Source organism: Castor canadensis, chromosome 13 (genome assembly GCF_047511655.1).
Source record: "Castor canadensis chromosome 13, mCasCan1.hap1v2, whole genome shotgun sequence".
NCBI lineage: Eukaryota > Metazoa > Chordata > Mammalia > Rodentia > Castoridae > Castor > Castor canadensis.
The window spans coordinates 46,793,047-46,809,056 of record NC_133398.1 but is presented as its reverse complement, the minus strand read 5'-3'; the positions used below and the strand labels follow the sequence as shown (position 1 = coordinate 46,809,056).

General features: G+C 37.5%; 1 protein-coding gene and 1 pseudogene across 1 annotated transcript; one reads left to right on the top strand and one right to left on the bottom strand.

Annotated features, from left to right (window-relative positions):
• Positions 1-3,595: 3,595 nt before the first annotated feature.
• LOC109674899 (zinc finger protein 131-like) lies at positions 3,596-5,489 on the bottom strand. The gene is given in 3 exon segments (XM_020151759.2): positions 3,596-4,782; positions 4,885-5,246; positions 5,249-5,489. Coding segments are annotated over 3 exon segments (1,620 nt in total). The 5' UTR covers positions 5,469-5,489; the 3' UTR covers positions 3,596-3,744.
• Positions 5,490-5,762: 273 nt separating this feature from the next.
• On the top strand, positions 5,763-15,160 carry LOC141415458 (protein AF-10-like; annotated as a pseudogene).
• The last annotated feature ends 850 nt before the right edge of the window (positions 15,161-16,010 follow it).

Here is a 16,010-nt window from a genome sequence, read left to right as displayed (position 1 = left end):
TACCTTTTTTATCATCATATTATTGTTGTATTGGGTTTACATTGTGACATTTAGAAAATTTCTTACAATATATCATATTTTAATTCACCCCCTTCATCATTCTCTTTTATCCCCTCTCCCCCCCATTCCTGGAATAGTTACAACAAGTCTCGTTTTTCTACTTTCATATGTGAGTACATGATATTTATACTATATTCATCCTCATACACTCTTTCTGAAAGTACATTTTTTGAAATACATATGCCAAATTCATTAGGATAGGCAATATACGCTGAGCAGCAAAACAACTCTTAAGTAAATTTAAAGGGTTTTTTTTGTTGTTATTTTGAGACAAAGTTTCACCATATATCCCAGGATGGCCTCAAATTGCTATGTAGCTCAGGCTATCTTTAAACTCTGCAAACTCCTTCTTCAGCCACCCTAGGCTAGAATTATAGGCGTGTGCCACCATGTCTGACTGGAATTTTAAAATAAATTTTAAAAAACTGGAAAAGCTAGAAATATAATACACTCTGAGTCTAAAAGCCTGACAAACAGGGGAGCCAATGGTATAATTGTCAGCCATGGCCAAAGACCTGAGGACTTGGAGTAAAATGTCTTAGGAGTGAATTGGACAATGCCCATACACACTGGTGAGGGAGGATCTTCTTTACTAAGTGTTCTGACTCAAATGTTAATCTCTTTCTTAAATAGCTTCACATGCATACTCATATATGTCACTTTATCAGCTGTCTGAATATCCTTTAACCCAATCAAGTTGACACACAAAATTTTCTATCACATCAGGATAGGGAAATCCAGGGGTAGGAAACCCAGGGAAGCAAAATCAAAGCAGAAACTGGCAGACTCACTACCTGCCAGACTCCTGGTAGAGGGGAGGGTCCACAAATACAAAGGAAGGTATAGTTGGCAAAGAAGAGTAGTAGAGACAGATGAGAATGCTAGAGATCTGTAGAAGGTCTCTATGGGTATTTAGCAGAATACGGATGAGAGAGCACATGTATGAGGAAACAGAACAGTAGAACACCTAAAAGAATTAGAGGAAGCAGTACTCAGAGATCACATAATGGAGAATCATGCCTATTACAAAAAGTGAGACTGCCATTTTTCATAATTCACAAGGCATTATGTAGACTATTTACAAGGGTCTTGTCTCCAAAGGGAAAATAATTAGCCTTAGATTAAATATTGTTCTCTACTTCTATTTAAATCCTAAGAGTAAGACTGAAAAAGGGTAAAACTATTTCAAATAATTTAACCATCTCCCAACAAAGATCAAGAATATTTGTGGGAACAGAAAAATAGAAGCCCCTCAAAAAGAAAAAAAAATCACAATAGCTAGCATCAAATTAAAAGTTAGCAGGCATGCAAAGGAGCAAAAAATGCAAACTACAATAAGGAGAAAAATCAGCCAACAGAAACTAGCCTAGAACTGACCAAAAAAAAAAGTTAGAATGAGCACACAAAAATATTGCAACCATCATTATAATCAAAATGTTTAAGACAAGAGGCTAAAGATCAACATATTAAATGGAAGCATAAAGTTAGATGAAATAACCAAATTTCTAGATGTAAAGCTACAATGTCTGAGGTAAAGCCTATGCTAAATGGGTGGAATAAATGGCAGATGATATACTGCAGAAGAAGAGATAGGTGAATTGGACGACATAGCAATAGAAGCTATCCAAAATAAAACACAGAGAAAAAATGATTAAGGAAAGGAGTAGAAGGAGAAGGAGGAGAAAGAGGAGGAAGAGGAATATGAGGAAGACTAAACAGGGTTATGGAGGAAGAAGAGGAGTAAAAGGAGGATAGGGAATAGAGGAGGGGGAGAAGGATGACACTAACAAAGCATCAGGGAACAAATTTCAAGTGGAATAATGTACATAAAATTTGAGGCCCTGCCAAGAAGGAAGAAAGGTCAGAAAAAGAAAGATTGAAAGAAAGAATGACCGAGCTTTTCTAAATGTGATGAAAAGTATGAATTCACAAATCCATCATCAACACACCTATATCACAGGGATGAGGAATCTATTAATGTACATCATAATCAAATTGCTCAAGGGTAGTGATAGACACAATCCAAGAAAGAGGAGTATATAACAAAATCTTCAAACTGATGAAAGAAAAAAAGTTAACTTAGAAATTTCTTCTTAAGTATCATTAAAAAGAAAAAGCAAAATAGTTCTTCAAACACACAAATCATGAAAGAATTCATTACCTACCAGTAAATCTGCAGTACAAGAAGTGATAAGGGAAGTCTTTTAGGCAGAAGAAATTCATGTCTGTACTATAGGAATGAGGAACATTACTAGAAATGCTAAATTATTTACCAAAAATAATAATGTAGTGTGGGATGTATAACACAAGAACATTAAAAAAGAAAAAATAACACAAGGACTGGAAGGGCAAAAATCAAAGTATATTCACAATTATTTTCATTAATTAATTAATTAATACAGTGCTGGAGATCAATCCCAGGGCCTCCTGTACGCTAAGAAAGCACTCTACCACTGAGCTACATCCCCAACCCCTCTTACAAGTTTCCTTTTTTTTTTTAACACGTAATTTTAAAGTTTACTTTAAAAAATGTAATTATCTCCCAATATTTAACAGGTAAAGAAAATAGAATATTGGTTTATTTTACGTGGTTGTTATAGTTTATTTCCCAAGTAATACTGATTAAAAATATTTACACATCTACTTTAAAGTCCACAGTTTAGCACTCTTATTTGTATGGCTTTAAAAGTTATAGCACAGAATCTTTACATTAAGGATTGGGGGGAAAGAGTCCATTAAAAACAAAGCCTGATATATGTTTTCCTCTGTACTTTATTTTAAATACATTAATTTTTAAATGATGCTCATCTTTTTTTTTTTTTTCATCTGGTGGTAAAATACTAGTGCAACTTCTCATCAAAAATAAATTTCCCACAGATGTAAATGAAGTTTCCCAATTGAAAATGGCCATACAGCTGCCATTAAATGAAATTTCTCAACCTAAGTTAAATGAAAAAGAATTGGCAGTTGTCATTATAAGCAAAACCATAAGTACTATAGCATTGTCTACATTGCTCCTTACAACACAAACTTTGAAAGAACCAAATACTTTATAGAAGTTTAGTTGGTTTTGAAAAGGCACATGGGTGTGGTTTTTTTTTTTTTTTCTTTCGCTTTTTTACATTCTAGAAATTTTGCTGCCACCCTTCTGTGTTGCAGAGATGGCATCTGTGACCAGGGGTAGACAAGAATGCTGTTCAAAAGAAAGCCAAACCCAAAACTTAACTGCACAGTAACAATGCACTTTCTTCATGCAGCCTTGTGTTTCCTATATATTCAATTTCCTAACATGCATTATAATACATAAAACTTGTATTCTAATGATTTTACATTTGATTTTATAATATGGAAAGAATTTGAGGAAGGACATGACCTGGAGAAGAGAAAAGGGATCCTTACCACAATGAAAATAGATACATTCGTACCCAACTATATAATAAGAATGTAATCCATTTAAGTTTCCAGAAATATACTTCTCAAAGCTCCCCTTCATTTATAAGAATCCCCACTCTGTGGCATTTACTGGGGGGGGCGGGGCATCAGTTTGTTTCCATAAAAACAGTTCAGCACAACAGGAAATAGTTTAACTTTGGTCCACTTACCTTTTAGCTTAAGGACAGTTTCACTGCTCATAATCAGTTCAAAATCCAACATGTAAACTTAAAAATATTCTCATTTGTTACTTCATTCTAAAACTGGCATAGCTGTTCTGTCATTCTCTGCCTTTTCATCTTGCGAATCCTCTGTCAGTTTGATCTCTAAACCCTCAGCACCTTCGTGATCCTCCCTGGGAGCCTCAGCAGCATCTTCTTGGGTAGGCTCTCCTTCCTCTTGGCTCATGATTTCGGGAGTCACATGATCCAACTCTGTTTCTAGAAGCTCAGTTTGTACTTCCACTGGCATCTGATTTACCCATTCAACATGTAGCTCCTCCCCATGTACTTCATTACCTTCTTCAGAGTGAATTCGACCCACTTCTAGGTAACTCACTTGGACCTGATCTGGAAGGTCACTTATATGTGAATCATGTACTTGGCTGTCCTGGAGTAGATCTGGATGGACTTGTTCCACAGTCACTTGTGCTGAATCCACCTGGACCTGAAGCAGTGGTAACATATGCACCTTCCTAACTTGTTCTATAATAGTCATTGATGTCACTGGTTCAGTTTGCACATGTGTTTCTACTGAAAGGACTTCTTCAGTTACTAGACGTTCTGAAATATTGTGAGCATCACTGAGATGCCTCTTTAATTCATTTCCTTCCATAAACCACAAGTCACATAGAGTACAATGGTTAGGTTTATCTCCAGTGTGTATTACCAAATGATCTTTGAACTGGTCCCAGCTGTTAAACACACTGTTACAGACCTGGCATTCGTAAAGCTTCTTCCTTCCCTTTTTTGCACCCACTCCAGTTTGGCATGCTGTGAGGTGACACTTGAGGGTGCTATTTCTAGCAAATCACTCATGACAATTTGGACATTCGAAAGGCTTTTCACCTGTATGTTTTCGAAGATGCTCTTTAAAATGTCCAAAGTGGTCAAACTGTTTCTCACAGTACTGACATATGTGAATTTTTTTCCCAGTTCTTTGCTTCTTACTGACTCCATCTTCTTCAAGGTGGTAACAGTTTAAGTGCTGTTTCCATGAGCTTGCACGAAGATACCTTTTATTGCATATTTCACACTTGAAACTCTCTGTGGAGTGTGATTTCATGTGTTCCTTAAAATGGTAAAGCAATTCAAATGAACGGTTACATTTCTCACAATGGAACAAGTCCTTCACATGTGACAGCTGAAGTTCCACAATTTCAATACCTTCTACCTGTTTGCTTATGGCGTTAGATGCACAGCCATCTTCTTTAATCTGTCCTTTTCTATCACCTTGACGGTATTTTCTGGTAATGTCCGCCAACAGTGCTAGAGCGGAATCGTCAGAGGAACCTGTACTCTGTATGTGCTTTATGGACTGCTTCGCAGATGCTACCTCCTCCAATGTTTCCATGCCTTCATCTTCCACTTCCATTGTGCCTTCAGTGACCCCCACCTCAATTTCAACAGGTTCTGATTCTGCACGTGGCAATGACTCAGTGATAGCATTTGAAGTTTCCACAATCTTTCTTTTCTTTGCCTCATTTTTTCCTGTGGTATTTTCCTCTAGTGGAGCTGAGTTTTCTTTGTTTCTTCTATTTCTACCAAAAGCTCTTGAGTAAACTCCTGAAAGAATTTGTAGAAGAATTTACTGCAAGCCACCAAAACAGCCTTGTGGGCCTTAAAATGGTGTCCATCGACAATCAGGGTGATGTCGGTAAACCGGTCTTGTTCTCGCTGTTCATTCAATCGGTCCAGGATCATTTTATGATGTTCAGGGAACTCCTGAAGGCATTCCATCATTTCTTCAGCCTCCATGGCCGCCGGGTTGCTTCAGGGAAGGAGGAGCCACAAGTTTCTCATATGTAAAGTGGTATAATTCTTTTGAAGATAGATCATGATCAGTTAAACATAAGAAACCCTAAAACAGGTGCAACAGGCCTCCCTTTTCCTGACTGCCTCCCTCACATAAGCTAGTACAACAGAACAGCTCTTTTGCCTCCCTCCACGCCCCTGGCGGAGCAGTGCACCTGTGGGAAGACCCAGACTGATAATATGCACTCTCCTTGGCACCATGTTAGTGGGTGTGTGAAGGTAAGCAGGAAGACTCCTATGAGGAGCTGGTAAAGGAAGCGGTGGAGGGCACGGCGTCCAACTCCTTTGCTGGACATGTCTCCAGTGACTGACTAGTGTGCCTGGAGGATGAGGCTTCCATAGACTGAAGGAGACGACTGGGCTGTTGCATTTGCTCCCAGAGAAAGAATGAGAGGCAGAGAACCCACTGGTTTATTGCAACCATCAAGGCTGCAGTGCTGCAGCACACTAGGCTTGCTATGGCATTGCTCAAGAACTACAGTTTTGTAGAAAATGTAAATCTCAGGAGAGAGCAGCCAGAGTGACATGTGAACTATGTCCTATAAAAATGGAGCTTTAGAAAGAACAATAAAACCTGGGATGGTGGCACAGACCTGTAATCCCAAATACTAGAAAGGCAGAGGATTGAGGACCATGAGTTTGAGACCAGGCTGAGTAAGATCCTATCTCAAAAATAAAATGAAAGCAAAAGGACTGGGGTGTCCTCAAACTGTAGACAACTTGCTTAATATGCACAAGCCCTGGGTTCAATCTCTAGTAAAGGAAAGTAAGCAAACAAAAACAATAAATCAGGCAACAAAAAATAATGGGACCTGCTACATTTGTGTTTTTTTATTATTATTGTTTTATTATTCATATGTGCATACAAGGCTTGGGTCATTTCTCCTACCTTGCCCCCACCTCCTCCCCCCACCCCCTCAACACCCGGTAGAAACTATTTTGCCCTAATCTCTAATTTTGTTGAAGAGAGAGTATAAACAATAATAGGAAGGAACAAGTGTTTTTGCTGGTTGAGATAAAGACAGTTATACAGGGAGTTGACTCACATTGATTTCCTGTGCGTGGGTGTTACCTTCTAGGTTAATTCCTTTTGATCTAACCTTTTCTCTAGTTCCTGGTCCCCTTTTCCTATTGGCCTCAGTTGCTTTTAAGGTACTTGCTTTAGTTTCTCTGTTAAGGGCAACAAATGCTAGCTAATTTTTTAGGTGTCTTACCTATCCTTACCCCTCCCTTGTTTGCTAAAGCTTTTATCATGTGCTCAAAGTCCAATCCCCTTGTTGTGTTTGCCCTTGACCTAATGTCCACATATGAGGGAGAACATATGATTTTTGGTCTTTTGGGCCAGGCTAACCTCACTCAGAATGATGTTCTCCAATTCCATCCATTTACCAGCGAATGATAACATTTCGTTCTTCTTCATGGCTGCATAAAATTCCATTGTGTATAGACACCACATTTTCTTAATCCATTCGTCAGTGGTGGGGCATCTTGGCTGTTTCCATAACTTGGCTATTATGAATAGTGCCGCAATAAACATGGGTGTGCAGGTGCCTCTGGAATAACCTGTGTCACAGTCTTTTGGGTATATCCCCAAGAGCGGTATTGCTGGATCAAATGGTAGATCAATGTTTAGCTTTTTAAGTAGCCTCCAAATTTTTTTCCAGAGTGGTTGTACTAGTTTACATTCTCACCAACAGTGTAAGAGGGTTCCTTTTTCCCCACATCCTCACCAACACCTGTTGGTGGTGGTGTTGCTAATGATGGCTATTCTAACAGGGGTGAGGTGGAATCTTAGCGTGGTTTTAATTTGCATTTCCTTTATTGCTAGAGATGGTGAGCATTTTTTCATGTGTTTTTTGGCCATTTGAATTTCTTCTTTTGAGAAAGTTCTGTTTAGTTCACTTGCCCATTTCTTTATTGGTTCATTAATTTTGGGAGAATTTAGGTTTTTCAGTTCCCTATATATTCTGGTTATCAGTCCTTTGTCTGATGTATAGCTGGCAAATATTTTCTCCCACTCTGTGGGTGTTCTCTTCAGTTTAGAGACCATTTCTTTTGATGAGCAGAAGCTTTTTAGTTTTATGAGGTCCCATTTATCTATGCTATCTCTAAGTTGCTGTGCTGCTGGGGTTTCGTTGAGAAACTTCTTACCTATACCTACTAATTCCAGAGTATTTTCTACTCTTTCCTGTATCAACTTTAGAGTTTGTGGTCTGATATTAAGATCCTTGATCCATTTTGAGTTAATATTGGTACAGGGTGATATATATGGATCTAGTTTCAGTTTTTTGCAGACTGCTAACCAGTTTTCCCAGCAGTTTTTGTTGAAGAGGCTGCTAATTCTCCATCGTATATTTTTAGCTCATTTGTCAAAGATAAGTTGGTTATAGTTGTGTGGCTTCATATCTGGGTCCTCTATTCTGTTCCACTGGTCTTCATGTCTGTTTTTGTGCCAATACCATGCTGTTTTTATCATTATTGCTTTGTAATGTAGTTTGAAGTAGGGTACTGTGATACCTTCTGCATTGTTCTTTTGACCGAGTATTGCCTTGGCTATTCGTGGCCTCTTGTGTTTCTATATAAATTTAATAGTAGATTTTTCAATCTCTTTAATGAATGTCATTGGAATTTTGATGGGAATAGCATTAAACATGTAGATTACTTTTGGGAGTATGGACATTTTTACTATGTTGATTCTACCAATCCATGAGCGTGGGCGATCTCTCCACATTCTATAGTCTGCTTCAACCTCTTTCTTCAGAAGTTTATAGTTTTCCTTGTAGAGGTCATTCACTTCTTTTGTTAGGTTTACACATAGGTATTTGATTTTTTTGAGGCTATGGTAAATGGGATTGTTTTCATACATTCTTTTTCAGTTTGCTCATTATTAGTATATAGAAATGCTAATGATTTTTCTATGTTGATTTTATATCCTGCTACCTTGCTATAGCTATTGATGATGTCTAGAAGCTTCTGAGTAGAGTTTCTTGGGTCTTTAAGGTATAGGATCATGTCATCTGCAAATAGGGATATTTTGACAGTTTCTTTACCTATATGTATTCCTTTTATTCCTTCTTCTTGCCTAATTGCTCTGGCTAGGAATTCCAGTGCTATGTTGAATAGGAGTGGAGATAGTGGGCATCCTTGTCTGGTTCCTGATTTTAGAGGGAATGGTTTCAGTTTTTCTCCATTAAGTATAATGCTGGCTGTAGGTTTGTCATATATAGCTTTTATAATGTAGAGGTACTTTCCTTCTATTCCTAGTTTTCTTACAGCTTTTCTCATGAAATGGTGTTGGATCTTATCAAAGGCTTTTTCTGCATCTATTGAGATGATCAAGTGGTTTTTGTCTTTGCTTCTGTTAATGTGGTTTATTACGTTTATTGATTTTCGTATGTTGAACCACCCCTGCATTCCTGGGATTAAGCCTACTTGGTCATGGTGAATAATCTTTTTGATGTGTTGTTGAATTCGGTTTGCCCTTATTTTGTTGAGGATTTTTGCATCAATGTTCATTAAGAAGATTGGCCTATAGTTCTCCTTTTTGGAGGTGTCTTTGCCTGGTTTTGGGATAAGTGTAATACTGGCTTCATAAAATGTGTTTGGCAGTTTTCCTTCCCTTTCTATTTCGTGGAACAGTTTAAGGAGGGTTGGTATCAGTTCTTCTTTAAAGGTCTGATAGAATTCAGCAGAGAATCCATCAGGTCCTGGACTTTTCTTTTTGGGGAGACTCTTGATTGCTGCTTCAATTTCATTTTGTGTTATAGGTCTATTCAGGTGATTAATGTCCTCTTGGTTCAGTTTTGGATGATCATATGTATCTAGAAATCTGTCCATTTCTTTAAGATTTTCAAATTTATTTGAATATAGGTTCTCAAAGTAGTCTCTGATGATTTCCTGGAGTTCCACGGAGTTTGTTGTTATCTCCCCTTTTGCATTCCTAATTCTACTAATTTGGGTTTTTTCTCTCCTTATTTTAGTCAAGTTTGCCAGGAGTCTATCAATCTTGTTTATTTTTTCAAAGAACCCACTTTTTGTTTCATTAATTCTTTGTATGGTTTTTTTGGTTTCTATTTTGTTGATTTCAGCTCTTATTTTTATTATTTCTCTCCTTCTATTTGTTTTGGGATTTGCTTGTTCTTGTTTTTCTAGGAGTTTGAGATGTATCATTAGGTCATTGATTTGGAATCTTTCAGTCTTTTTAATATATGCACTCATGACTATAAACTTTCCTCTCAGGACTGCCTTTGCTGTATCCCATAGGTTCTGGTAGGTTGTGTTTTCATTTTCATTGACTTTCAGGAACTTTTTAATTTCCTCTTTTATTTCATCGATGATCCACTGTTCATTAAGTAATGAGTTATTTAGTTTCCAGCTGTTTGCATGTTTTTTGTCTTTACTTTTGTTGTTGAGTTCTACTTTTACTGCATTGTGATCAGATAGTATGCATGGTATAATTTCTATTTTCTTATATTTGCTGAGACTTGCTTTGTGCCCTAGGAAATGATCTATTTTGGAGAAGGTTCCATGGGCTGCTGAGAAGAATGTATATTGTGTAAAAGTTGGATGAAATGTTCTGTAAACATCAAGTAGGTCCATTTGATTTATTGTATATTTTAGATCTTGGATTTCTTTATTGAGTTTTTGTTTCGATTACCTATCTATTGATGATAATGGGGTGTTAAAGTCTCCCACAACCACATTGTTGGCGTTTATATATGCTTTTAGGTTTTTCAGGGTATGTTTGATGAAATTGGGTGCGTTGACATTGGGTGCATACAGGTTGATGATTATTATTTCCTTTTGGTCTATTTCCCCTTTTATTAATGTGGAATGTCCTTCTTTATCTCGTTTGATCAATGTAGGTTTGAAGTTTACTTTGTCAGAGATAAGTATTGCTACTCCTGCCTGTTTTTGGGGGTCATTGGCTTGGTAAATCCTCTTCCAGGTTTTCATCCTAAGCCTATGCTTATTTCTGTCAGTGAGATGGGTCTCCTGTAGGCAACAAATTGTTGGATCTTTCCTTTTAATCCATTTCTTCAAGCGGTGCCTTTTGATGGGTGAATTAAGTCCGTTAACATTAAGTGTTAGTACTGATAGGTATGTGGTGATTCCTGTCATTTAGTTGTTTGAAGGTTTGATTGTGTGTACCTAAGCTGAGGTTACTCTCTACTTTCTTGTTTTTTCTTTTCCTGTGGTTTGGTGCTACCTGTCTTTTCCTGGTTAAATTGGGTTTCACTTTCTGTGTGCAGAATCCCTTGAAGAATCTTTTGTAGTGGTGGCTCTGTGGTCACATATTGTTTTAGTTTCTGCTTGTCATGGAAGACTTTTATTGCTCCATCTATTTTGAATGATAGTTTTGCTGGGTAGCGTATCCTAGGGTTGAAGTTATTTTCATTCAGTGCCAGGAAGATCTCACCCCACGCTCTTCTTGCTTTTAATGTTTCTGTTGAGAAGTCTGCTATGATTTTGATGGGTTTGCCTTTGTATGTTATTTGTTTTTTCTCTCTTACAGCCTTTAATATTCTTTCCCTAGTTTCTGAACTTGTTGTTTTAATGATGATATTTCGTGGGGTAGTTCTATTTTGATCTGGTCTGTTTGGTGTCCTGGAGGCCTCTTGCATCTTTATGGGAATATCTTTCTCTACATTTGGGAAGTTTTCTGTTATTATTTTGTTGAATATATTACGCATTCCCTTTGCTTGCACCTCTTCTCCTTCTTTGATGCCCATGATTCTCAAGTTTGGTCTTTTAATGGAGTCGGTGAGTTCTTGCATTTTCTTTTCACAGGTCTTGAGTTGTTTAATTAATAGTTCTTCGGTTTTTCCTTTAATTACCATTTCTTCTTCAAGTTCTGAGATTCTGTCTTCTGTTTGTTCTATTCTGCTGGATTGGCAGTCCATTTTGTTTTGCAGTTCTGTTTCATTCTTTTTCTGAGTTTTCCATATCCTGTGTGGTTTCCTCTTTAATGTTGTCTATTTTTGTCCTGAGTTCATTTAGCTATTTATTAATCGTGTTCTATGTTTCACTTTGGTGTTTCTACAGTGCTTCTATGGTTTCCTTTATTTCTTCTTTTGCTTTTTCAAATTCTCTATTTTTGTTGTCTTGGAATTTCTTGAGTGTCTCCTGTACATTTTGGTTGACCCTATCCAGTATCTTCTCTATGAAATTCTCATTGAGTACCTGTAGTATGTCTTCTTTTAAATTATTCTTGAGGACTTCATTGGGTTCTTTGGCATAGTTTATCTTCATTTTGTTGGAGTCTGGATCTGAGTATCTGTTTACTTCATTCCCCTCTGGTTCCTGTACTAATTTTTTGCTGTGGGGAAACTGGTTTCCCTGTTTTTTCTGTCTTCCCATCATTTTGGTGTTGTTACTGTCCCTGTACTGTGTGCAATTAAGTATTTTCTAGCTTGTAATAATAACAATGGTAATATTTAGAATGAAAGGGTGAGAGGAGATGGAAAGCAAGAAGTTAAAGAAAAGGGAAAAACAAATGAACAGACAAATAGGAAAAAACAAAACAAGGAATCAAACAAAAAAGTTTCAAAGGTATAAACAGGGAGTGTTAGTGTACTAATCAACAGTAAGCTGAACAGGCATTAGAGGGACAGAGAGAGGATTGAAAATAAAATATAAAAAGAATAAAGATAAGAATAAAAATAAAATAAAACAAAATGAAAAATAGAAAATAAAAAAAAAAACCCTCCAAGTTCAAATGCAAAGAAGTTTCAGTCTTAATAATTTTGGTGTCTGTCTCAGTCTCCCATCCTGGAGATGGTGCATCAGATGTTGTTCTGTAGTTGTCTCATCAAAGGGGATGCATAAAGTAGAACAAAACTGCACAGAAAAAAAAAACCTGCAAAGTATCCCAAGTTCAAATGCAATACAGTTTCAGTACATTTTTCAGCATGCAGGTGTAGTTTGGTTGTTTTCTCATCAAAGGTAGGAAGGAGAAAAGAAAAAAAAAATCTGGAGACAGTTCTGTGAATGGTATCTGTGGCTGTGGCTTGCCTGCCCGCTGCTGTTAGCCTGCTGTTGCTGGAGGCATTATTTATGCAGATCTCAGGAGTGAGTTTAACACTCACCTGGCCCCTCAGGATTTGTTTACTCAGAGTTCTCCTGTGCATGAGCCTCTGCTACATGCTTTCCCCTTTCCAAGCACACTGGGGGAGGTGACACTGCACCTGCTTTCTCAGGCCTGTGTGTTTATTTACAGCTCACATGGGAAGTGGGTCTTCCCCCCTCTCCTGTGGAGTTTTCCTCCCATCACCACTTTTACAATTTTTCCCACTCCTGATTACTGGGCAGTGCTGCTGCTGCTGCCAGCCACTGTGTTTGTTTACAGCTCATGTGGGAGGTGAGTCTTCCCCCCTCTCCTGTGGAGTTTTCCTCTCTCTGCCACTCTCCTGGTTGCTGGGTGCATGCCCCCACTCCTGCCAGAGCCTCTCTGTCCTGGCCTGGCTTGTTTATTTACAGTTGCAGGAAGGATTCCCTTCCCCCAATCTTCAGTGCTCAGTGTCTTTATTGTTCTTATTGCTTATTACTCATTTTCTCTTATTTCCCTGGGTGGGAGTCGGTCTGTCCAGGGGGCTATGCCACTCTGGCCCAGGGTTGTCTGTGGGAGTACTGTGGTACTGCTAAGCTCATCTTGTCCATGTCTTCCCAAGCCATCTGGACGCAGGTGACTGGCGGCCTGGGGGCCCTCCTGGTTTCTCTGTTTAATGTGAAGTGGAGATGCTCTGCACCAGCTGGAGGTGTGGAGGGGCAAAGTTTTGCCTCTTCTCGGTGGTTTTGCCTGCAAGGTGTGTCTCCAGCATCTCTCCAAGATTTCACTATAGGAGGCATGCTTTCTGCTCCCTCTCTCTAGCCACCATCTTGGAATCTCGACTTGCTGCATTTGTGATGAACAAGAAACAGAAAGCAAAGAGCCATGGTGCTTTTGTGACATGTAGTAAATGTCAACAGGCTTCCCGTGTAACATGCTCTGTTTGTTTAGCTACTTTGTGAAGAAGGTAATTGTTCAGATATCATCCAAAGCTGTGGCTGCTTTAAATACCATCTTAGTAAGCTGAGAAAGAGTAAGCAGGTATCTATTAGGTCATATGATCAAAATTTACATGTGTTTTTCCTCTCACTCTCAGGATAAATACCATGAAAAGAGAAAAAAAATACATATAAAGAAAAGGTCAAACACAAAGTAAAACATAAGAAGTAACCAAAACCACCACCTGCATTGTTTGCATCTTTGACTGTTAGTTACTACAGAAAAAGTAATCCAAGGACTTCACATGAGAGGAATGGAGAAATTCAGGTGCAACTTAAACAGTTGGAAAAAACTATTTGAAAAATATGGAGTGGTAGTTTCTAAATTGATCTGCCCAATATCCAAAAGGCTCATGCTTCCAGAACTTATACAAACACCAGCAACAACTCAGATTTATACATGCAAATTTCCAGGAAGTATCTGCACACCTCTAGGGGAAAAGATGTTTTAAAGACTGGAGGAGCTAAGGACAAAAGGAAGAAATCCTGAGCTCACAGCTCAAGTCAAAAGAAGAAGGAAGCATGGTAGTGGAAGAAATTGAGGAATAACTGTATCAGCAACTAGCCCTTTCCCATATGGCACTTTTTCAGGAACTCCAAGCAGTATAAAATCATGTTCTGGAAGTTCAATGCATTCTTCTTGGGGCCTTTTGAGTTTAACAGACTCAGATCTGAGTAATGAGTTATACTCACTCCCAAAAGTCATCATCAACCAAAATTGTACACAAAGGAGAGTCTGGAAGTCAGGAAGTGGGTGGGGGGGGGGAGCAGGATTTAAACAGCTTTAGTTCCTCAATTTGTCACCCTGAAACCTCAGCTGTTCTTTCACAGCCTTAAAGGTTTAAAATTCACCTAGAGGTTAGGTGGTTTCAAGCAGACTCAAACTTCTGGAATAGAAGAAAATGGAAAAAAAGAAATTAACAAAGTAAGCAAAGCATGAATCTGGTAAATCCAAAGAAACCCAAAATTGAAAGAATGTTTCTCATCTTTTATATTCTTCTGCTTCTCCAACATTATCTTCAGTACCAGCTTCAGGAAGTGAAACAAGCTCTAGTTAACTTAAGCAATCTCCTTCCTTGCTCAGGGCCTCAGTGTTAGCTAATCTCCAGTTGGTTCAGGTAGAAATTGCTCCATTTTTTTCTCCCTCAATGTCACCACTATGTCCTTACTTTACTCCAAAAAATTTTAAACAATTGTTATGATAATACTTTGAGTTACTAAGTGACATCTAGTTAATATGACATTTCTTATTTATTCATTGCTTAATTTAAAAAATTAAAATATATGACAATCTGAGAAAGACAAATTAGCATTTAAATGTTTGGGGGTGATCTGATGCTACTTAACTAAATGCAGACTAGAATTTATTGGTCACTGGTGGGTTACTTATGAAACACCTAGAATTCATCATTTATCTTTGTTAATGCTACATGTGCATGATATGTTTAAACCCAGCCCAGAATTCACATTTAAAATGTGAAAAGTTTTGTCATGTGCTTTTGGTTAGAGTTTTTAACTCCTTTTCCCTAATTTCATCTTTATTTTTCACTTTCCAGATAATTTTTCACATCAGTATCGTGAAGTGCTGAATCTAGAACATGCTTAAATCAGTAATAAGTGACTTACATTTATAGAATTTAGTAATCACATTTGATTTCAGGAGATCCTTGGAATGTTTTAAAGTTTGTTTTAAGAGTATTTAATGATTTTAGCATTATTTTTATTAGGTACAATTGAGATTACATATGTTGCTCTTCACACCAGTGGTATGCTTGCTTCTATGTAACCTGCAATTTATGTCATGAATATTGTTAATTTTTAAAAAAAATATTTGAAATGTCTGTTTTAGGCAGACCCTTAACAGTTCTAATATTAACATGTCAATGTTTATCTGTTAAATCACATCTTGAATGTGAAAAATGACTTTAAATAAATATTATGAACTTAAAAAAAAACTAAAACATTCCCTGAAAGACTGAAGCAAAGAAATTACTTTATATAAGTGTTGATTATGAACTTAAAAAACTAAAACAATCACTGAACAAGCAAAGCAAAGAAATATAGTTAATAAACCAACAACAACAAAAAAAGTTTAAGTAAGATTAAAAGAACAGTTACTATAAAAGAAGGCAGAAAAGCAGAAGAGATGGGGCAAACAAAAAACATAGTAAGATGATAGCCTTGAACACAGACAACTCCATGTCCTCTTTTATTCCCATGGACCTCAGATTTGTGGAGAACCTCCTTGGTGGAGAGGATATAAGGGTTTCACCAGCTGATAAAAGAGTGATTGTGAAAAATGAAATACTGGTTATGTTCCTAATGAGAGCTTTTAATATAGGAAACTAGAGATGCCCTTGCAGAAATTTTGGAATTTTACAGCAAATAGAGGAGAATCAAGGAAAAAATGATAGAATTCTTTCTGGGGTTTTAAGTAAA